The sequence below is a fragment of the Mercenaria mercenaria genome, chromosome 1 (assembly GCF_021730395.1).
Source record: "Mercenaria mercenaria strain notata chromosome 1, MADL_Memer_1, whole genome shotgun sequence".
NCBI lineage: Eukaryota > Metazoa > Mollusca > Bivalvia > Venerida > Veneridae > Mercenaria > Mercenaria mercenaria.
Window position 1 is genome coordinate 114777131 of NC_069361.1, and position 17023 is coordinate 114794153.

The 17023-nt window shown below is 36.9% G+C and overlaps 1 protein-coding gene across 6 annotated transcripts in view; it reads left to right on the forward strand.

Moving 5' to 3' along the window:
* LOC123525538 (crossover junction endonuclease MUS81-like) overlaps positions 1–920 on the forward strand; it is a 38123-nt gene extending 37203 nt beyond the window's left edge. For all 6 annotated transcript variants that reach the window (XM_053521335.1, XM_053521344.1, XM_053521328.1 and 3 more), the window contains exon 20: positions 214–920. In XM_053521335.1, coding sequence (XP_053377310.1) covers positions 214–364 — 151 coding nt within the window. In that variant the 3' untranslated portion in view covers positions 365–920. The remainder of the gene's footprint in view (positions 1–213) is intronic.
* Positions 921–17023: the final 16103 nt, after the last annotated feature.

Here is a 17023-nt window from a genome sequence, read left to right on the forward strand (position 1 = left end):
CCATATGGAATGATGGACCAGTCCATTTTAGAAATTTAGCAGGCTAAGGGTTAATATACTGAAACTCTAGTCTTCATTGATGCACATTTTGTATGTAAATTGCTGTGAAATGACTAGGGGCTACTGATGGTGTTCTATTATTGGCAGTTGTCAAGCTATTTAAAAGTACAGACATTTTAGGGATATTTATGAATTTTATGCGTTAACTTTCAGTTTGTTTCAAGCCTATGAGATCTGCTCTACTGACAAAGAGAAGGAAAATCTCCTGACATCTGTTAAATGTGGGAAGTCTTCAAGAAGTCTTGGTCAGGCACAGAGCAAACAGATGTATCAGTTATACAACACATGCACACCTCTGTCTTAACTGTGTTACATATATATACTGCTGTAGCCTGATCATATTGAGAGAGACAATGACATACATGTATACTGGCTGTCAACATCATTATGCATATAATTGGACACTTCACTTCACCAACAATGAACTGAAGGACACATATGACACAGTACGAATTTATATAGCTTAACCTTTTGTGACTGATTTTGTTTTGCGCACTTCATCCATTTTTATAAAAATTTATGTCAACATCAATATGGTGCATTTTTGTGTTGTGGTATGTTCTAGTCAATAAATTAAAAAACCAAATGGGATCCAGGATAATGATATAATGATGCAAGTCTTTCAGGCATGTAAGACACCTCAAGGGCATTAAATGTGTAAGTTTGATTTTAAAGTATATGAAAAGCTGTTATTCTAACCATGTGATAATTCACCACTCGCATTTGAAAGTTTCTACAGTCACTGTTGCTCATGTAAATGGGAATTAACTTTTTGCATAATCAGTTTGTTCAAACATTGTGTTGTTTGTTGAGATTGTTTGTTTTTACTTTAAAGGCAGAATTTAATGCTTTATGAAATTCTTCAAAGTTTTTATATATTTTTAGTTCATTTGAACCAAAGGTTCAGGATGAGCTGTAAGTAAAGGTGGATGGTCCGGCTTCAGGCGTCCACAATTTACATAAACATCATTCCCGAACTTCTGGTCAGAATTGCACCAAACTTGATTTGTAGGATCATTGCAAGGTCCTCCCTCAGATTTATTCAAATTGTTCTGCTGGATTGATTTTAGCCCCCCCCCCCCACCCCACCCTCACCTCACCCCTAGAGCTAAAAAGTAGATTCTAAGGAAGTTTTCTCATGTACACCTTGAAGGACCATCATCAGTTTTGATGTGTAGTATCCTAGTAAGGCCCTCCCATTTTTAGCTCACCTGTCACAAAGTGACAAGGTGAGCTTTTGTGATCGCGCGGCGTCCGTCGTCCGTCCGTCCGTGCGTGCGTCCGTCCGTCCGTAAACTTTTGCTTGTGACCACTCTAGAGGTCACATTTTTCATGGGATCTTTATGAAAGTTGGTCAGAATGTTCACCTTGATGATATCTAGGTCAAGTTCGAAACTGGGTCACGTGCCATCAAAAACTAGGTCAGTAGGTCTAAAAATAGAAAAACCTTGTGACCTCTCTAGAGGCCATATATTTCACAAGATCTTCATGAAAATTGGTCAGAATGTTCACCTTGATGATATCTAGGTCAAGTTCGAAACTGGGTCACGTGGGGTCAAAAACTAGGTCAGTAGATCTAAAAATAGAAAAACCTTGTGACCTCTCTAGAGGCCATATTTCTCAATGGATCTTCATGAAAATTGGTCAGAATGTTCGCCTTGATGATATCTAGGTCAAGTTCGAAACAGGGTCACGTGCCGTCAAAAACTAGGTCATTAGGTCTAAAAATAGAAAAACCTTGTGACCTCTCTAGAGGCCATATTTCTCAATGGATCTTCATGAAAATTGGTCAGAATGTTCAGCTTGATGATATCTAGGTCAAGTTCGAAACTGTGTCACGTGCGGTCAAAAACTAGGTCAGTAGGTCTAAAAATAGAAAAACCTTGTGACCTCTCTAGAGGCCATATTTCTCAATGGATCTTCATGAAAATTGGTCAGAATGTTCAGCTTGATGATATCTAGGTCAAGTTCGAAACTGGGTCATGTGCGGTCAAAAACTAGGTCAGTAGGTGTAAAAATAGAAAAACCTTGTGACTCTCTAGAGGCCATATTTTTCAATGGATCTTCAGGAAAATTGGTCAGAATGTTTTCCTTGATGATATCTAGATCAAGTTCGAAACTGGGTCACATTGGGTTAAGAAATAGGTCAGTAGATCTAAAAATAGAAAAACCTTGTGACCTCTCTAGAGGCCATATTTTTCATGAGATCTTCATGAATATTGGTCAGAATGTTCGGTCACGTGGGGTCAAAAACTAGGTCAGTAGGTCTGAAAATAGAAAAACCTTGTGACCTCTCTAGAGGCCATATTTCTCAATGGATCTTCATGAAAACTGGTGAGAATATTCAACTTGATGATATCTAGGTCAGGTTCGTAACTGGGTCATGTGTGGTCAAAAACTAGGTCAGTAGGTCTAAAAATAGAAAAACCTTGTGACCTCTCTAGAGGCCATATTTTTCACGAGATCTTCATGAAAATTGGTGAGAATGTTCACCTTGATGATATCTAGGTCAAATTTAAAAGTGGGTCACGTGCCTCCAAAACCTAGGTCATTAGGTCAAATAATAGAAAAACCTTGTAACCTCTCTAGAGGCCATATTTTTCAATGGATCTTCATGAAAATTGGTCAGAATTTTTTATCTTGATGATATCTAGGTCACTTGCGCTCAAAAACTAGGTCACTATGTCAAATAATAGAAATAACCACGTCATACTCAGTTCAGCACTGGGTCATGTGGGGATAGGTGAGCGATTCAGGACGATCATGGTCCTCTTGTTGTTAAATGGTTCTGCTTGACTGATTTTAGGGTTAAACACAGAAAAAGCTTTTAAACAACTTCTTTTCATGAACAACCTAATGGATCATCACCAAACTTGGTCTGTAAAGCAGCCCCCTCCCTCCTCCACAAAAAACAACCTTCATTTTTGCTCACCTGAACTTTGTCCAGGGTGAGCTTATTAGTATAGGTGGATGATCTGTTATCCTGAGTCAACATTTTACTTAAAAATCTTCTCCTTTGTAACCATATGGTGGAAGTTGATGAATGTTGGCCTGGATCTTCCTTGGATGGTTTTCTATAAAACTACTCAAAAATTTCCATTCCATATAGAATTATGGTTGCCATGGCTTTAAAGATGTTCTCCAAGGTGCCAGGCCGAGAGCCGAGATATTTTGTTTGTAGCATTGTTTAGTGGACTACTACCAAATTTCTTCTAATCATACCACAGGGGTTAAAATTAACCCCACTACAGGGTTCACTTGCTTTATATATTCTTTTGTAAGAATGTGGCATTGTGTAGTGGTCCTCTACTAAGTTAGTTCAAATTATGCTCCTGGGTTAAGTCTTGAAAAAACATTTGGATTTTTAAAACTGACTTCTTCTAAGACTTCATGTATGTTTGTATCTTTTTGTTTTAAGCTCACGTGAGCACATAGTTGTCATGGTGAGCTTTTAGTATTGTTAGATACCTGTTGTCCTTCTGTCTATCCACAATTTCTTTAAACAACATCTCCTTAACCACTATCCCAGTTTTAACCAAACTTCACAGGAATGTTACTTGGGTGGTTCCCGTTCAGATTCTTTTAAATCTAGGTCATCCATACAGAATTCTGGTTGCCATTGAAACCAAATGGAAAAACATTAAAGATCTTCTTTTCAGAAACCACAGGCCGATTTTGAATACTTGCACAGTTTTCTGTGTTTGTTCTATGGGTGACCCTCTACTAAATTCCTTCAGATCATTGTTTCTTTAGAAACATTGCTGCCAGGTGATGGGGCTAGTTTTCCTTACCCGACTGTATGGAAAACTTTAAAATTGAAAATAATTTGACAGCAACGTTCCTTGAGTGACCCTCTACTAAAGTGCATCAAATAATCTTCTTTTTTTTGTTAAAATCATGGCTGCTAAGGTGTAAGGTGTGGTTTCACTATATGGCTGCATAAAAACATTGAAAATCTCCTCTGTAAACTGCTGGCTCGATATAAAAATAATATCACTGCAGTGTTCCATTGGTGACTCTGTTCAAAAGATAATAGGTAAGATTTCTCGGAAGCACAGAGCACCACAAACACAGCCTCAGAGCCACACATTTGCAAAGTAGGCCCACAACAAAAAGCTGTAACGGAAAAATATTACAGACGGGTTGCTTCAAAAATCCAACAGGTACATTTTAATTTTATGCAAAATATAGAGGGGGAGGAATGGGTAAGGGGTAGAAAGTGGGGTTAAATTGTTAGTATCATTTTGTTTTGTTAAACTACAAGTCAGTCAGGTGATGGAGCTAGTTTTCCCTTTATGGCTATATGGAAAACTTTAGTGTTCTCCTCGCAAACCACTGGCCTGATTTAAAAATAATAATTTGATAGCAATGTTCCTTGGGTGACCCTCTAACGAATTCTTTCAAGCCATATTGATTTCTTAAATTCACCTTACCTCCCCACCCCCATTGAAGTCCCACTCCACAAAAAAAAAATTTCAACTCTGATTTGATATTTTCTCTTACTACTGTTTGCAGATCAAATTGCCCCTTCAACTTTTTTCAAATCGATAGAGTTGCACGTTTACGTCACAAAAACTGTGAAGCTGAAGCTATTTTTGGAGTAACCCTGACAGGTTAACCCCTCCTCATCCACAGTAAATTATTCATTCACCTTATCGTGAAACTTTTTTTCTTTATCTTGACGTCACACAAAGCGTGCGCTCTGACTCTTATCTTTGAAGTATCGCAGTACTTGCATACATTGTAAAATGCAATAAGGGGATAATGGATTTGTTTTAAAAAGTAGAATATAGAATTTTTCAACTACGTTCAAATGAAAACAGCGTTTTTTGTTTGTTATAACCATTATTATCGACGAAATTTCCAACCACGCAAGGTATACAAAGTTTTATAGAAAGGTATCATTGAACCTTCAAGCTATGTAACACTTGTAGATCTAATTGTCATATCAATAAAAACTGATTTATTTGATATTCAAACTTTTGCAGTCTTCTGTAGCTTAACTATCGCAAATCTATCTCCATTATAGATCTAGTTTTTTATTTTTAGCTCACCTGTCACAAAGTGACAAGGTGAGCTTTTGTGATCGCGCGGTGTCCGTCGTCCGTGCGTGAGTCCGTAAACTTTTGCTTGTGACCACTCTAGAGGTCATATTTTTTATGGGATCTTTATGAAAGTTGGTCAGAATGTTCATCTTGATGATATCTAGGTCAGGTTCAAAACTGGGTCACGTGCCTTCAAAAACTAGGTCAGTAGGTCTAAAAATAGAAAAACCTTGTGACCTCTCTAGAGGCCATATATTTCACAAGATCTTCATGAAAATTGATCAGAATGTTCACCTTGATGATATCTAGGTCAAGTTTGAAACTGGGTCACGTGCCGTCAAAAACTAGGTCAGTAGGTCTAAAAATAGAAAAACCTTGTGACCTCTCTAGAGGCCATATATTTCAAAAGATCTTCATGAAAATTGGTCAGAACATTCACCTTGATGATATCTAGGTCAAGTTCGAAACTGGGTCACATGCCGTCAAAATCTAGGTCAGTAGGTCAAAAAATAGAAAAACCTTGTGACCTCTGTAAAAGCCATATTTTTCATGGGATCTGTATGAAAGTTGGTCTGAATGTTCATCTTGATGATATCTAGGTCAAGTTCGAAACTGGATCCATGCAGTCAAAAACTAGGTCAGTAGGTCTAAAAATAGATAAACCTTGTGACCTCTCTAGAGGCCATATATTTCACAAGATCTTCATGAAAATTGGTCAGAACGTTCACCTTGATGATATCTAGGTCAAGTTTGAAACTGGGTCACGTGCCTTCAAAATCTAGGTCAGTAGGTCAAATAATAGAAAAACCTTGTGACCTCTCTAGAGGCCATATTTTTCATGGGATCTGTATGAAAGTTGGTCTGAATGTTCATCTTGATATTATCTAGGTCAAGTTCGAAAGTGGGTCATGTGCCATCAAAAACTAGGTCAGTAGGTCAGATAATAGAATAAGAGGACCATGATGGTCCTGAATCGCTCACCTATCCCCACATGACCCAGTGTTGAACTGAGTGTGACGTCGTTATTTCTATTATTTGACAAGGTGACCTAGTTTTTGAGCACATGTGACCTAGATATCATCAAGATAAAAAATTCTGACCAATTTTCATGAAGATCCATTGAAAAATATGATCTCTAGAGAGGTCACAAGGTTTTTCTATTATTTGACCTAGTTTTTGAAGGCAAATGATCCACTTTTGAACCTGACCTAGATATCATCAAGGTGAACATTCTCACCAATTTTCATGAAGATCTCATGAAAAATATGGCCTCTAGAGGTCACAAGGGTTTTCTATTTTTCAACCGACTGACCTAGTTTTTGACCGCACATGACCCAGTTTCGAACTTGACCTAGATGTCATCAAGCTGAACACTCTCACCAATTTTCATGAAGATCCATTGAGAAATATGGCCTCTAAAGAGGTCACAAGGTTTTTCTATTTTTAGACCTACTGACCTAGTTTTTGACCCCACGTGACCCAGTTTCGAAATTGACCTAGATATCATCAAGATGAACATTCTGATCAATTTTCATGAAGATCTCTTGAAAAATATGGCCTCTAGAGAGGTCACAAGGTTTTTCTATTTTTAGATCTACTGACCTAGTTATTGACCGCAAGTGACCCAGTTTCAAACTTGACCTAGATATCATCAAGATGAACATTCTGATCAACTTTCATGAAGATCTCTTGAAAAATATGGCCTCTAGAGAGGTCACAAGGTTTTTCTATTTTTAGATCTACTGACCTAGTTATTGACATCACGTGACCCAGTTTCGAACTTGACCTAGATATTATCAAGGTGAACATTCTGACTAATTTTTATAAAGATCCCATGAACAATATGGCCTCTAGAGAGGTCACGAAGTTTTTCTATTTTCAGACCTACTGACCTAGTTTTTGACCCCACATGACCCAGTTTCAAACTTGACCTAGATATCATCAAGGTGAACATTCTGACCAATTTTCATGAAGATCCATTGAGAAATATGGCCTCTAGAGAGGTCACAAGGTTTTTCTATTTTTAGACCTACTGACCTAGTTATTGACCCCACGTGACCCAGTTTCGAACTTGACCTAGATATCATCAAGTTGAACATTCTGACAAATTTTCATGAAGATCTCATGAAAAATATGGCCTCTAGAGAGGTCACAAGGTTTTTCTATTTTTAGACCTACTGACCTAGTTTTTGACCGCACATGACTCAGTTTCGAACTTGACCTAGATATCATCAAGATGAACATTCTGACCAACTTTCATAAAGATCCCATGAAAAATGGTACCTCTAGAGTGGTCACAAGCAAAAGTTTACGGATGCACGCACGCACGGACGGACGGACGGACGACAGACGCCACACGATCACAAAAGCTCACCTTGTCACTTTGTGACAGGTGAGCTAAAAACCTTGTGACCTCTCTAAAGGCCATATTTTTCATGGGATCTGTATGAAAGTTGGTATGAGTGTTCATCTTGATGATATCTAGGTCATGTTCGAAACAGGGTCATGTGCCGTCAAAAACTAGGTCAGTAGGTCTAAAAATAGAAAAACCTTGTGACCTCTCTAGAGGCCATACTTGTGAATGGATCTCCATAAAAACTGGTCAGAATGTTCACCTTGATGATATCTAGGTCAAGTTTGAAACTGGATCACGTGCCTTCAAAAACTAGGTCAGTAGGGCAAATAATAAAAAACCTTGTGACCTCTCTAGAGGCCATACTTTTTATGGGATCTGTATGAAAGTTGGTCTGAATGTTCATCTTGATGATATCTAGGTCAAGTTTGAAACTGGGTCAACTGCGGTCAAAAACTAGGTCAGTAGGTCTAAAATTATTAAAATCTTTTGACCTCTCTAGAGGCCATATTTTTCAATGGATCTTCATGAAAATTGATCTGAATGTTCACCTTGATGATATCTAGGTCAGTTTCTAAACTGGGTCACGTGCGGTCAAAAACTAGGTCAGTAGGTCTTGAAATAGAAAAACCTTGTGACCTCTCTAGAGGCCATATTTTTCATGAGATCTTCATGAAAATTAGTGAGAATGTTCACCTTGATGATATCTAGATAAAGTTCAAAACAGGGTCACGTACCTTCGAAAACTAGGTCAATAGGTCAAATAATAGAAAAACCTTGTGACCTCTCTAAGGGCCATATTTTTCAATGAAAATTGGTCAGAATTTTATCTTGATAATATCTAGGTCAAGTTCAAAACTGGGTCACATGAGCTCAAAAACTAGGTCACTATGTCAAATAATAGAAAAAACGACGTCGTACTTAAAACTGGGTCATGTGGGAAGAGGTGAGCGATTCAGGACCATGATGGTCCTCTTGTTTTATTTTATTTTTTGGTGGGGTTTACGTGTAGATATCTACGTGAATTTATCTACTATTTATTTGAAGTTGTTTAAACACTCTTTCAGTTATTTACATACAGGCAGTTGATAAGCACTGCCTTCGTTCATGAAAAGAACCAGTTATAGACTCACATAAGTCAAAATAATTCGATGTTAAGTTTGTTTTATATTTGTGACAGTCACTCTAAAATGACCAAAATAATTGAGGATAAATAACAGCACACCCTCATTGTAAACTTACTGGTTTTATCACTTGCACTTTATGTGTAACGTTACTCGTGTTACGAGGAATTGAATCGTGTAAGTTTTATTTGAATTTATCTCATATTCGCAACAAAATCAGCATTTAAACCCAAATCTAGCGATGACAGTTTCTTTCGAGTGGAAAAAATAACTTGTAACTTTTTCCTAGGATCACGTAAAGTTAGTTAGACTAAGACTCACATATTCCATAAGAAATTGCCGACTTGTTTTCAACTAAAAATGGTTTCCAGGCAATAACTCAAGAACGCTTGGGCCTAGTGTCAGGAAAATTGATAGTTAGGTTGGCCATGACCAGCAGATGACCCCTATTGATTTTGAGGTCAGTATGTTAAAGGTCAAGGTCACAGTGACCCTGAACAGTAAAAGTTTCCGGATGATAACTCAAGAACGCTTAGGCCTAGGGTCACGAAAGTTGATAGGGAGGTTGGTCATGACCAGCAGGTGACCCCTATTGATTTTGAGGTCATTAGGTCAAAGGTCAAGGTCACATTGGCCAGGAACAGTTAAATGGTTTCTGATCTTCTTGTCCAAAACCATAGGGCCTAGGGCTTTGATATTTGGTATGTAGCAAAATCTAGTGGTCCTCTACCAAGATTGTTCAGATTATTTCCCTGGGGTCAAATATGGCCCCACCCCAAGGGTCACATGGTTTATATAGACTTATATAGGAAAAAACTTTGAAAAACATCTTGTCCAAAACCACAGGGCCTAGGGCTTTGATATTTTGTATATGACATCATCTAGTGATCCTCTACTAAGATTATTCAAATTATTCCCCTAGGGTCAAATATGGCTCCGCCCTGTGGGTCACATGGTTTACATATACTTATTTACAGTGAGCATATAATTTCTGTTCCTTGTGCAATTACTAAATGCATCAAGGGGGGCATTTCGTGTTTGACGAGCTCTTGTTTATTGTAAACTTTTAAAATCTTCTTGACAGAAAACTCTAGTCCTATTTCAAGCAAACTGTGGAATTCAAATGAGGGTTCCAGGGCCATCATTGTCCTCTTGTTTACAAATCAAGATGACTTTTAATAATTTTAGTATAGTGTCACCAAGGGAGCATTCCAGTGAAAAATTAGACCTATGGCTTTTGAGGGTTATTCTGTTTTTAGCTCTGGCAGCAGTGTATTGTTTCTTTTGATAAACCAAAATTATTATGAACATACTTCATACATGGTTATCCAAGGAACATTTCTGTGAAATGATTTCAAAATCAGATGAATATTTTTTATAAACATTTTGGGAAACTGTTTCCAAATTACAAAAATCTTGGTAGAGGGTCATCTAGAAACATTCATGTGAAATTAATTTAACTTTTGGCCAGCAGTTTCTTATATTTTTACATTCCTACTATATACGTAAAAGGAAGAATTACCACACCTCATTTCTGCCATGTATTCTTGACAGATTGGAAAAAATGAATATTCTTGGGAGAGGGTCATTCAAGAAAGATTTGCATAACATTACTGTTAATTTGGACCTACAGTTTAGGATGAGATTTCTTTTGAAGATTTGTCTGTTTTTAGCTCACCTGTCACGAAGTGACAAGGTAAGCTATTGTGACCGCTTGATGTGCGTCGTCCGTCGTGCGTCAACAATTTGTAAAAAAATCTTCTTCTTGAAAACCACTGGGCAGAATTACACCAAACTTCACAGGAATGATCCTTGGGTGGCCCCCTTTCAAAATTGTTCAAAGAATTGAATTCCATGGAGAACTCCGGTTGCCATGGCAACCGAAAGGAAAAACTTTAAAAATCTTCTCAAAAACCAGAAGCCTAGAGCTTAGATATTTGGTGTGAAGCATTGCCTAGTGGACCTCTACCAAGTTTGTTCAAATCATAGACCCCGCCCCAGGGGTCACTTGATTTTACATGGGAAAATCTTACAAAATCTTCTTCTCAAAAAGCAGAAGCCCTAGAGCTTATATATCTGACCTGTAGCATTGCCTAGTGGACCTCTACTAAAGTTGTTCAAATCATGACCTCCGGGTCAAAATTGACCCCGCCCCAGGGGTTACTTGATTGTACATAGGAAATCTTAAAAAAATCTCCTCTCAAAAAGCATAAGCCCTGGAGCTTAGATATTTGACATGTAGCATTGCCTAGTGGACCTCTACTAAATTTGTTCAAATCATGACCCCACCCCAGGGGTCACTTGATTTTACATATGAAAATGTTCAAAAAATTTCTAAAAATAAACCAGAAGGCCTAGAGCTTAGATATTTCACATGTAGCATTGCCTAGTGGACCTCTACTAAAGTTGTTCAAATCATGACCCCGGGGTCAAAATTGAGTCCCCCCTAGGGGTCACTTGATTTTACATATGAAAATCTTCAAAAAATTTCTAAAAATAAACCAGAAGGCCTAGAGCTTAGATATTTCACGTGTAGCATGGCCTAATGGATCTCTACAACATTTGTTCAAATCATGACCCCCGGGGTCAAAATTGACCCCGCCCCAGGGGTCACTTGATTTTACATATGAAAATCTTCAAAAATTCTCTAAAAATAAACCAGAAGGCCTAGATCTTAGATATTTGACATGTAGCATTGCCTAGTAGACTTCTACAAAATTTGTTCAAATCATGACCCCCGGGGTCAAATTGGCTCCGCCCCAAGAGGTTACTTGATTGTACATAGAAAAATCTTCAAAATTTTCTAAAAAAAAACCCAGAAGGCCTAGAGCTTAGATATTTGACATGTAGCATTGCCTAGTGGACCTCACAAAATCTGGACCCCCCCCCCCCCCCCCCCCCAGGGTCAAATTGACCAGCCCCAGGGTTACTTGATTGTGCATAGGGAAAATCTTCATAAATTTGCAAAAAATTTAAACCAGAAGGCCCTAGATCTTTAAAGCTTTAGCTAAGAAATTTGTTCAAGCAAGCAACTCTACTCAGGTGAGCGATATAGGGCCATCATGGTCCTCTTGTTAACTCTTGTGACCATGTTTTATTTTTACAAATCAGAACAATTTAATCATTCTTAGAAAATAACTCAAAAATTGGGCCACAAGTTTCTGACAGTAAGACGGCAGACTTTAAAATAACATTGAATTTATGTACTCAACAACTTTTCTAACTCCATGCCTGGTTTTTAGCTCACCTGAGCCAAAGGCTCATAGTGAGCTATTGTGAACGCTTAATGTCCGTCGTCCGTCATGTGTCTGTCAACATTTTCTAAAAAAATCTTTCTTCTTGAAAACCACTGGGCAGAATTACACAAAACTTCACAGGAATGATCCTTGGGTGGCCCCCATTCAAAATTGTTCAAAGAATTGAATTTCATCAGAAACTCTGTTGCCATGGCAACCAAAAGGGAAAACACTTTAAAAATCTTCTTGTCTAAAACCACAGGCCTAGGGTTTGATATCTGGTGTGGTAGCACTCTATTTTCCCCCTACCAAAACTGTCAAACTATCCCCCTAGGGTCAATATGCCTGCCCGGGGGGCCTGGTTTATATAGGGAAATCTTCGAAATTTTCTTGTACAAAACCACAGGCCTGGGGCTTTGATATTTGGTATGTAGCATCATCTAGTGGTTCCTCTACCAAGATTGTTCAAATTATCCCTCTAGGGTCAAATATGGCCCCGCCCCAGGGGTCCCAAGTTTTACATAGACTTATATATGAAAAAAAGTTTAAAAATCTTCTTGTCTGAAATCACAACACTTAAGACCTTTGATATTTGGTTTGTAGTATTGTCTTATGGTCCTCAACCAAATTTGTTCAAATTGTACCACTGGGGTGAAAAGAGGCCCTGTCCTGGGGGTCGCAAGTTTTATATAGACTTATATAGGAAAAAACTTTAAAAATCTTCTGGTCTGGAACCATACGACCTATGCTTTTTATATTTGGTATGATGCATTGTCTAGTAGTCCTCTACCAAAATTATTCAAATTATGCCCCTGGGGTTAAAAGAGGCCCCGCCCTGGGGTCACTTAGTTACTATGCGAGTTATATAGGAAAAAATACTTGAAAAAATCATTTGATCATATTTCCAGGACTGTTTAATTATAATTACCTGATGACCCCCAAGTAATATGATGTCACTTGACTGTGACCTTGACCTACTGACCTACTTTCTTGTTTTTTAAGATACAGCCTTGAAATTTTGATGACATACACATTTTGCACCCCAAAATGGGAAAAACTGAATTTCATTGACCATGAATGTGGACCTATTTGACTTTCTTAATATTTTATCATCATTTGATCTTTGAAAAAATTGTGGGTTTCGTATTACTCATGTGAGCGATCCAGGTCATCATGACCCCTTGTTTTCTTTTATCTCTGCCAAATTTTGACAGATTTGAATGAAAATTTTACACTATATTTCTCTGATTATTTTATTATGATTAAACATTACAGTGAAAACAATCGAAGGTAAACTCATTTAGCCGTAATTGTCACAATAGAGTAACTCTTAAACCAGGTCACATAATCTTTAAATCCCATATAGCAGTACACTATAAAGTTACCAAAATGGTGATTCAAATTATTATTTTTTTTTTCAACTCCATTTAGTTGAAATGGAACCGTCATCAATATTTTCATATCAAGATGTAAATATCATAGCAAGTGTGTGATATCACTAATGACACCACATTAATGAATGACATGCCATATATAGATGTTGAAAGATTGAAGTGTTTGGTAACTAAAGTTTCCAAAATTTATAATCAAACCAATTTTTGACAAATACAGAGCTAGTCTAGTTTTGTGATGAGTCATCAAAATGCTTGGTGCTTTGTAATTCAGTAAAAACATCAGTTCTTTGTGCATTTATAACTTACTGGTAAGCCATTTAACTAAAATCAAATTGATATAACTGAACAGGAAGATTGTAAGTCTTAATATGAGATTTTTATCAGGACATTTCAGTGTGTACTTCTTTTGCAAACATTTTATACAGAGATATTATTTGTCTGGTGTATGATAAGCTGCTGTGCTGCTTCCTTCAAATTGTGTTTCATGAACTAGACAAGAACTATTATGACCAACAATGTTCAAGATAAGTTTATAAAGTATGATTTAACTGTTTATGACCAGTTCAACAACTTTCTCTAAAAGGATTCATGAACAGGCTTTAACACTGCAGTCATTTGTCTTTAACGGATTGTTCATGCACAGTTCATGAACTTATATTCTTGCACAATTCAAAAAAGTTCATGAATTGTCCTTCAATCTTTTGCAGGGGATATTGCTATCAGCACTCTAGACAGCCCATATAATGGTTACATAGATATCCAGGAATCAGACCCCTAGCTGCTTTCTTTTCTTAATAATTTTTCAAATAAATTATCACAGTCTCTATTTACTTAAATTCTGATAAATTTCATTTCTGATGAAAAGGGCAGTTTATTAAAAATTATTTTTATTAGACCAATTTCTAAATTAATAACCAGTTTTACTTGTCCTATTACCAAGGTTGAGTGGAAGTATATTGTTCATAAAATACAGTATTTTAAGAAAAATGAAATAGCATGCATTGTTGAAATGTAAAAACCCCTTTTCCATTATTCTTCACAAAATGCTTGGAGATTTATGACCTTTCTTTTGTCGATTTGCCGTAAAGCCCAACTCACTCACTCTTCACAAAAAGGGACTTAAATTTTTAAAATCAGTACAAAAAAGTTTGTTTGTCCATAGGACACTGGTGTCCCTGTCACTGTACAGTCCTATGTTACTTGTTGACAATGCAAGACTTAGTAAACTTCTATATAACGTTGGGTGTATGAGTCATCAGGGGAGTTGAGTGGGGGTACAGGTATGAATACTATAAAATATCAAAAATCTTGAGATAAAAGAAACTGAAAGAGTAACTTTGTTTGGTTGGAGGGGAGGGGGTTAGAAGGGGTTAAATCCCAAATGCACAGCTTCACATTCCTAAAAGGTCTCGAGACTCAGGGTAAGATATTTTGACAAAACCACAGATGCACAACTTCACATGCTGAATAAAAATCCTGTAAGGTTTAATTATTCTTGATCAGTTATCTTTGAGATACATGCAACATGGTTGAGTGAAATCCCAAACACCCCAGGTTTACGTTACATAACTGAAATACTGTTGAAAAATGGTGTTAAACCAAAAACAAACAGTCAAACAACACACATTTTGACATGCAGACAGACATATAAATCTAAGTGCACCCCTCCCCCCACAAATGAAAACAAAATAGTGGGGCACAATTATTTAAATTAATTTTAAGCTTGACTTTTGAAAGAAAATGTACAGCTATTGCACTCACCTCGGCGTCGCCGTTGGTTAAAGTTTTTGATAGTCAAATATCTCGGTTACTATCAGAGCTATTGACTTGAAACTTAAAACAGTTATTTTCTATCACAGTCTACACCAGGAGAAACAATCCCCATAACTCTGATTTGAATTTTGACAGATTTATGCCCCTTTTTAACTTAGAATTTTTTGGTTGAAGTTTCTGATAGTCAAATATCTGTTACTATCAAAGCTTTTGTCTTGAAATTTGAAATAGTTTTTACTATCACAGTCTACCAAAGTTTAACTTAGAATTTTTTTTATCAAGTTTTATATAATGTCCAATATCTCTGTTACTATCAGAGCTATTGACTTGAAACTTAAAACAGTTATTTACTATCACAGGCTACACCATAAGAAACAATCCCCGTAACTCTGATTAGAATTTTGACAGATTTATGCCCCTTTTACTGGCAAAGCTCTAATTCAGAGTCAAGCACACTGAGAAAAGTTAAGTGTGCTGTCCGTCTTACGGACAGCTTTTGTTTCTATCACTGTATATACTAGAGGATTCACACTGGCCCAAAACTTTTTTGAGCCACCTGTAGTGAAATGTAATATGTTTTGAAGGAAGAAAATGAGCTTTTAATAGCCTCATTTCAAGAACCATATGAAAAAATTGAGACCTGAAATTGAAGCGGCACAGGACATAAGGAAAACAGATGGTTACAGGTTCTGATAAAAATAGGTTCATGAAATTATGTAAGTATGAAATGACCAACATTGAAATCTATATAAGAAACTTAGCTTAATTTCATGTACCAGAATTTCTTTGGAAAAGGAACTGGATTATAACATTAGAAATAATGTACAAAGCCTATTTTGTTTATAGACTTTAATAATTTACAATAATTTTTATGACATGGCTAAGAAATAAGTCCTGAAATCCAGTAAGAATATTTTCTGACCAAAGTCTATAATTTGAGTAATGATGGAATCCTGCTCAATTTGACCAAGGCGGACAAAATATCGTCCCTTTCATTTTTTCCAATTATATCTAAATTTCACTCAGTTTAAAAATTGATACATTTCATCTTAAATATTTGTTTATCTTTATTTAATGAATTTTTGTGCCTCCCCCCCATGAGTGGTGGGGGCATATAGATTTGCTCTTGTGTGTCCGTCCGTCCAAAGTTTGTGACACGCCTAGCTCAAAAAGTATTTAATATAAATTAATGGAACCTTGCACGAGTCTTTATCATGATATGAACTTGCGCTCCTTCTATTTTTCGTCTGGCTGCGCCCACTAATTTTAGAGTTATGGCCCCTGAAATAGTCAAAAATGCACATTTTTCACCTTGTGACATGCCTAGCTCAAAAAGTATTTGAAATAGATTCATGAAACCTTGCACGAGTCTTAATCATGATATGAACTTGCGCACCTCCTATTTTTCATCTGGGTCCGCCCCCTATTTCTTTAGTAATGGCCCCTGAAATAGTCAAAAATGCACATTTTCACCTTGTGACACGCCTAGCTCAAAAAGTATTTGATATAAATTGATGAAACCTTGCATTAGTTTTTATCATGGTATGAACTTATGCACTATCTATTTTTCGTCCGGCTCCGCCCCCTTTTTCTAGAGTTATGGCACATGAAATAGTCAAAAATGCACATTTTCACCTTGTGACACGCCTAACTCAAAAAGTGTTTGATATAGATACATGAAATCTTGCATGAGTCTTAATTATATGAACTTGCGCACCTCCTATTTTTCATCTGGGCCCTGCCCCCTATTTTCTATAGTTATGGCCCCTGAAATGGGTCAAAATGAAACATTTTCACCCTGTGAAAACGCCTAGCTCAAAAGTATTTGACATAAATTGTTTGAAACCTTGCACGAATCTTTATCATGATATGAATTTGCGCACCTCCTATTTTTCATTCTTGGGTCCGCCCCTATTTCCAGAGTTAGGCCCCTGAAATAGTAAAAAAATGCACATTTTCACCTAATTATGTGCCTCACTCAAAAAGTATTTAATGTAAATTCATGAAACCTTGCTCGAGTCTTTATGATATGTGACCT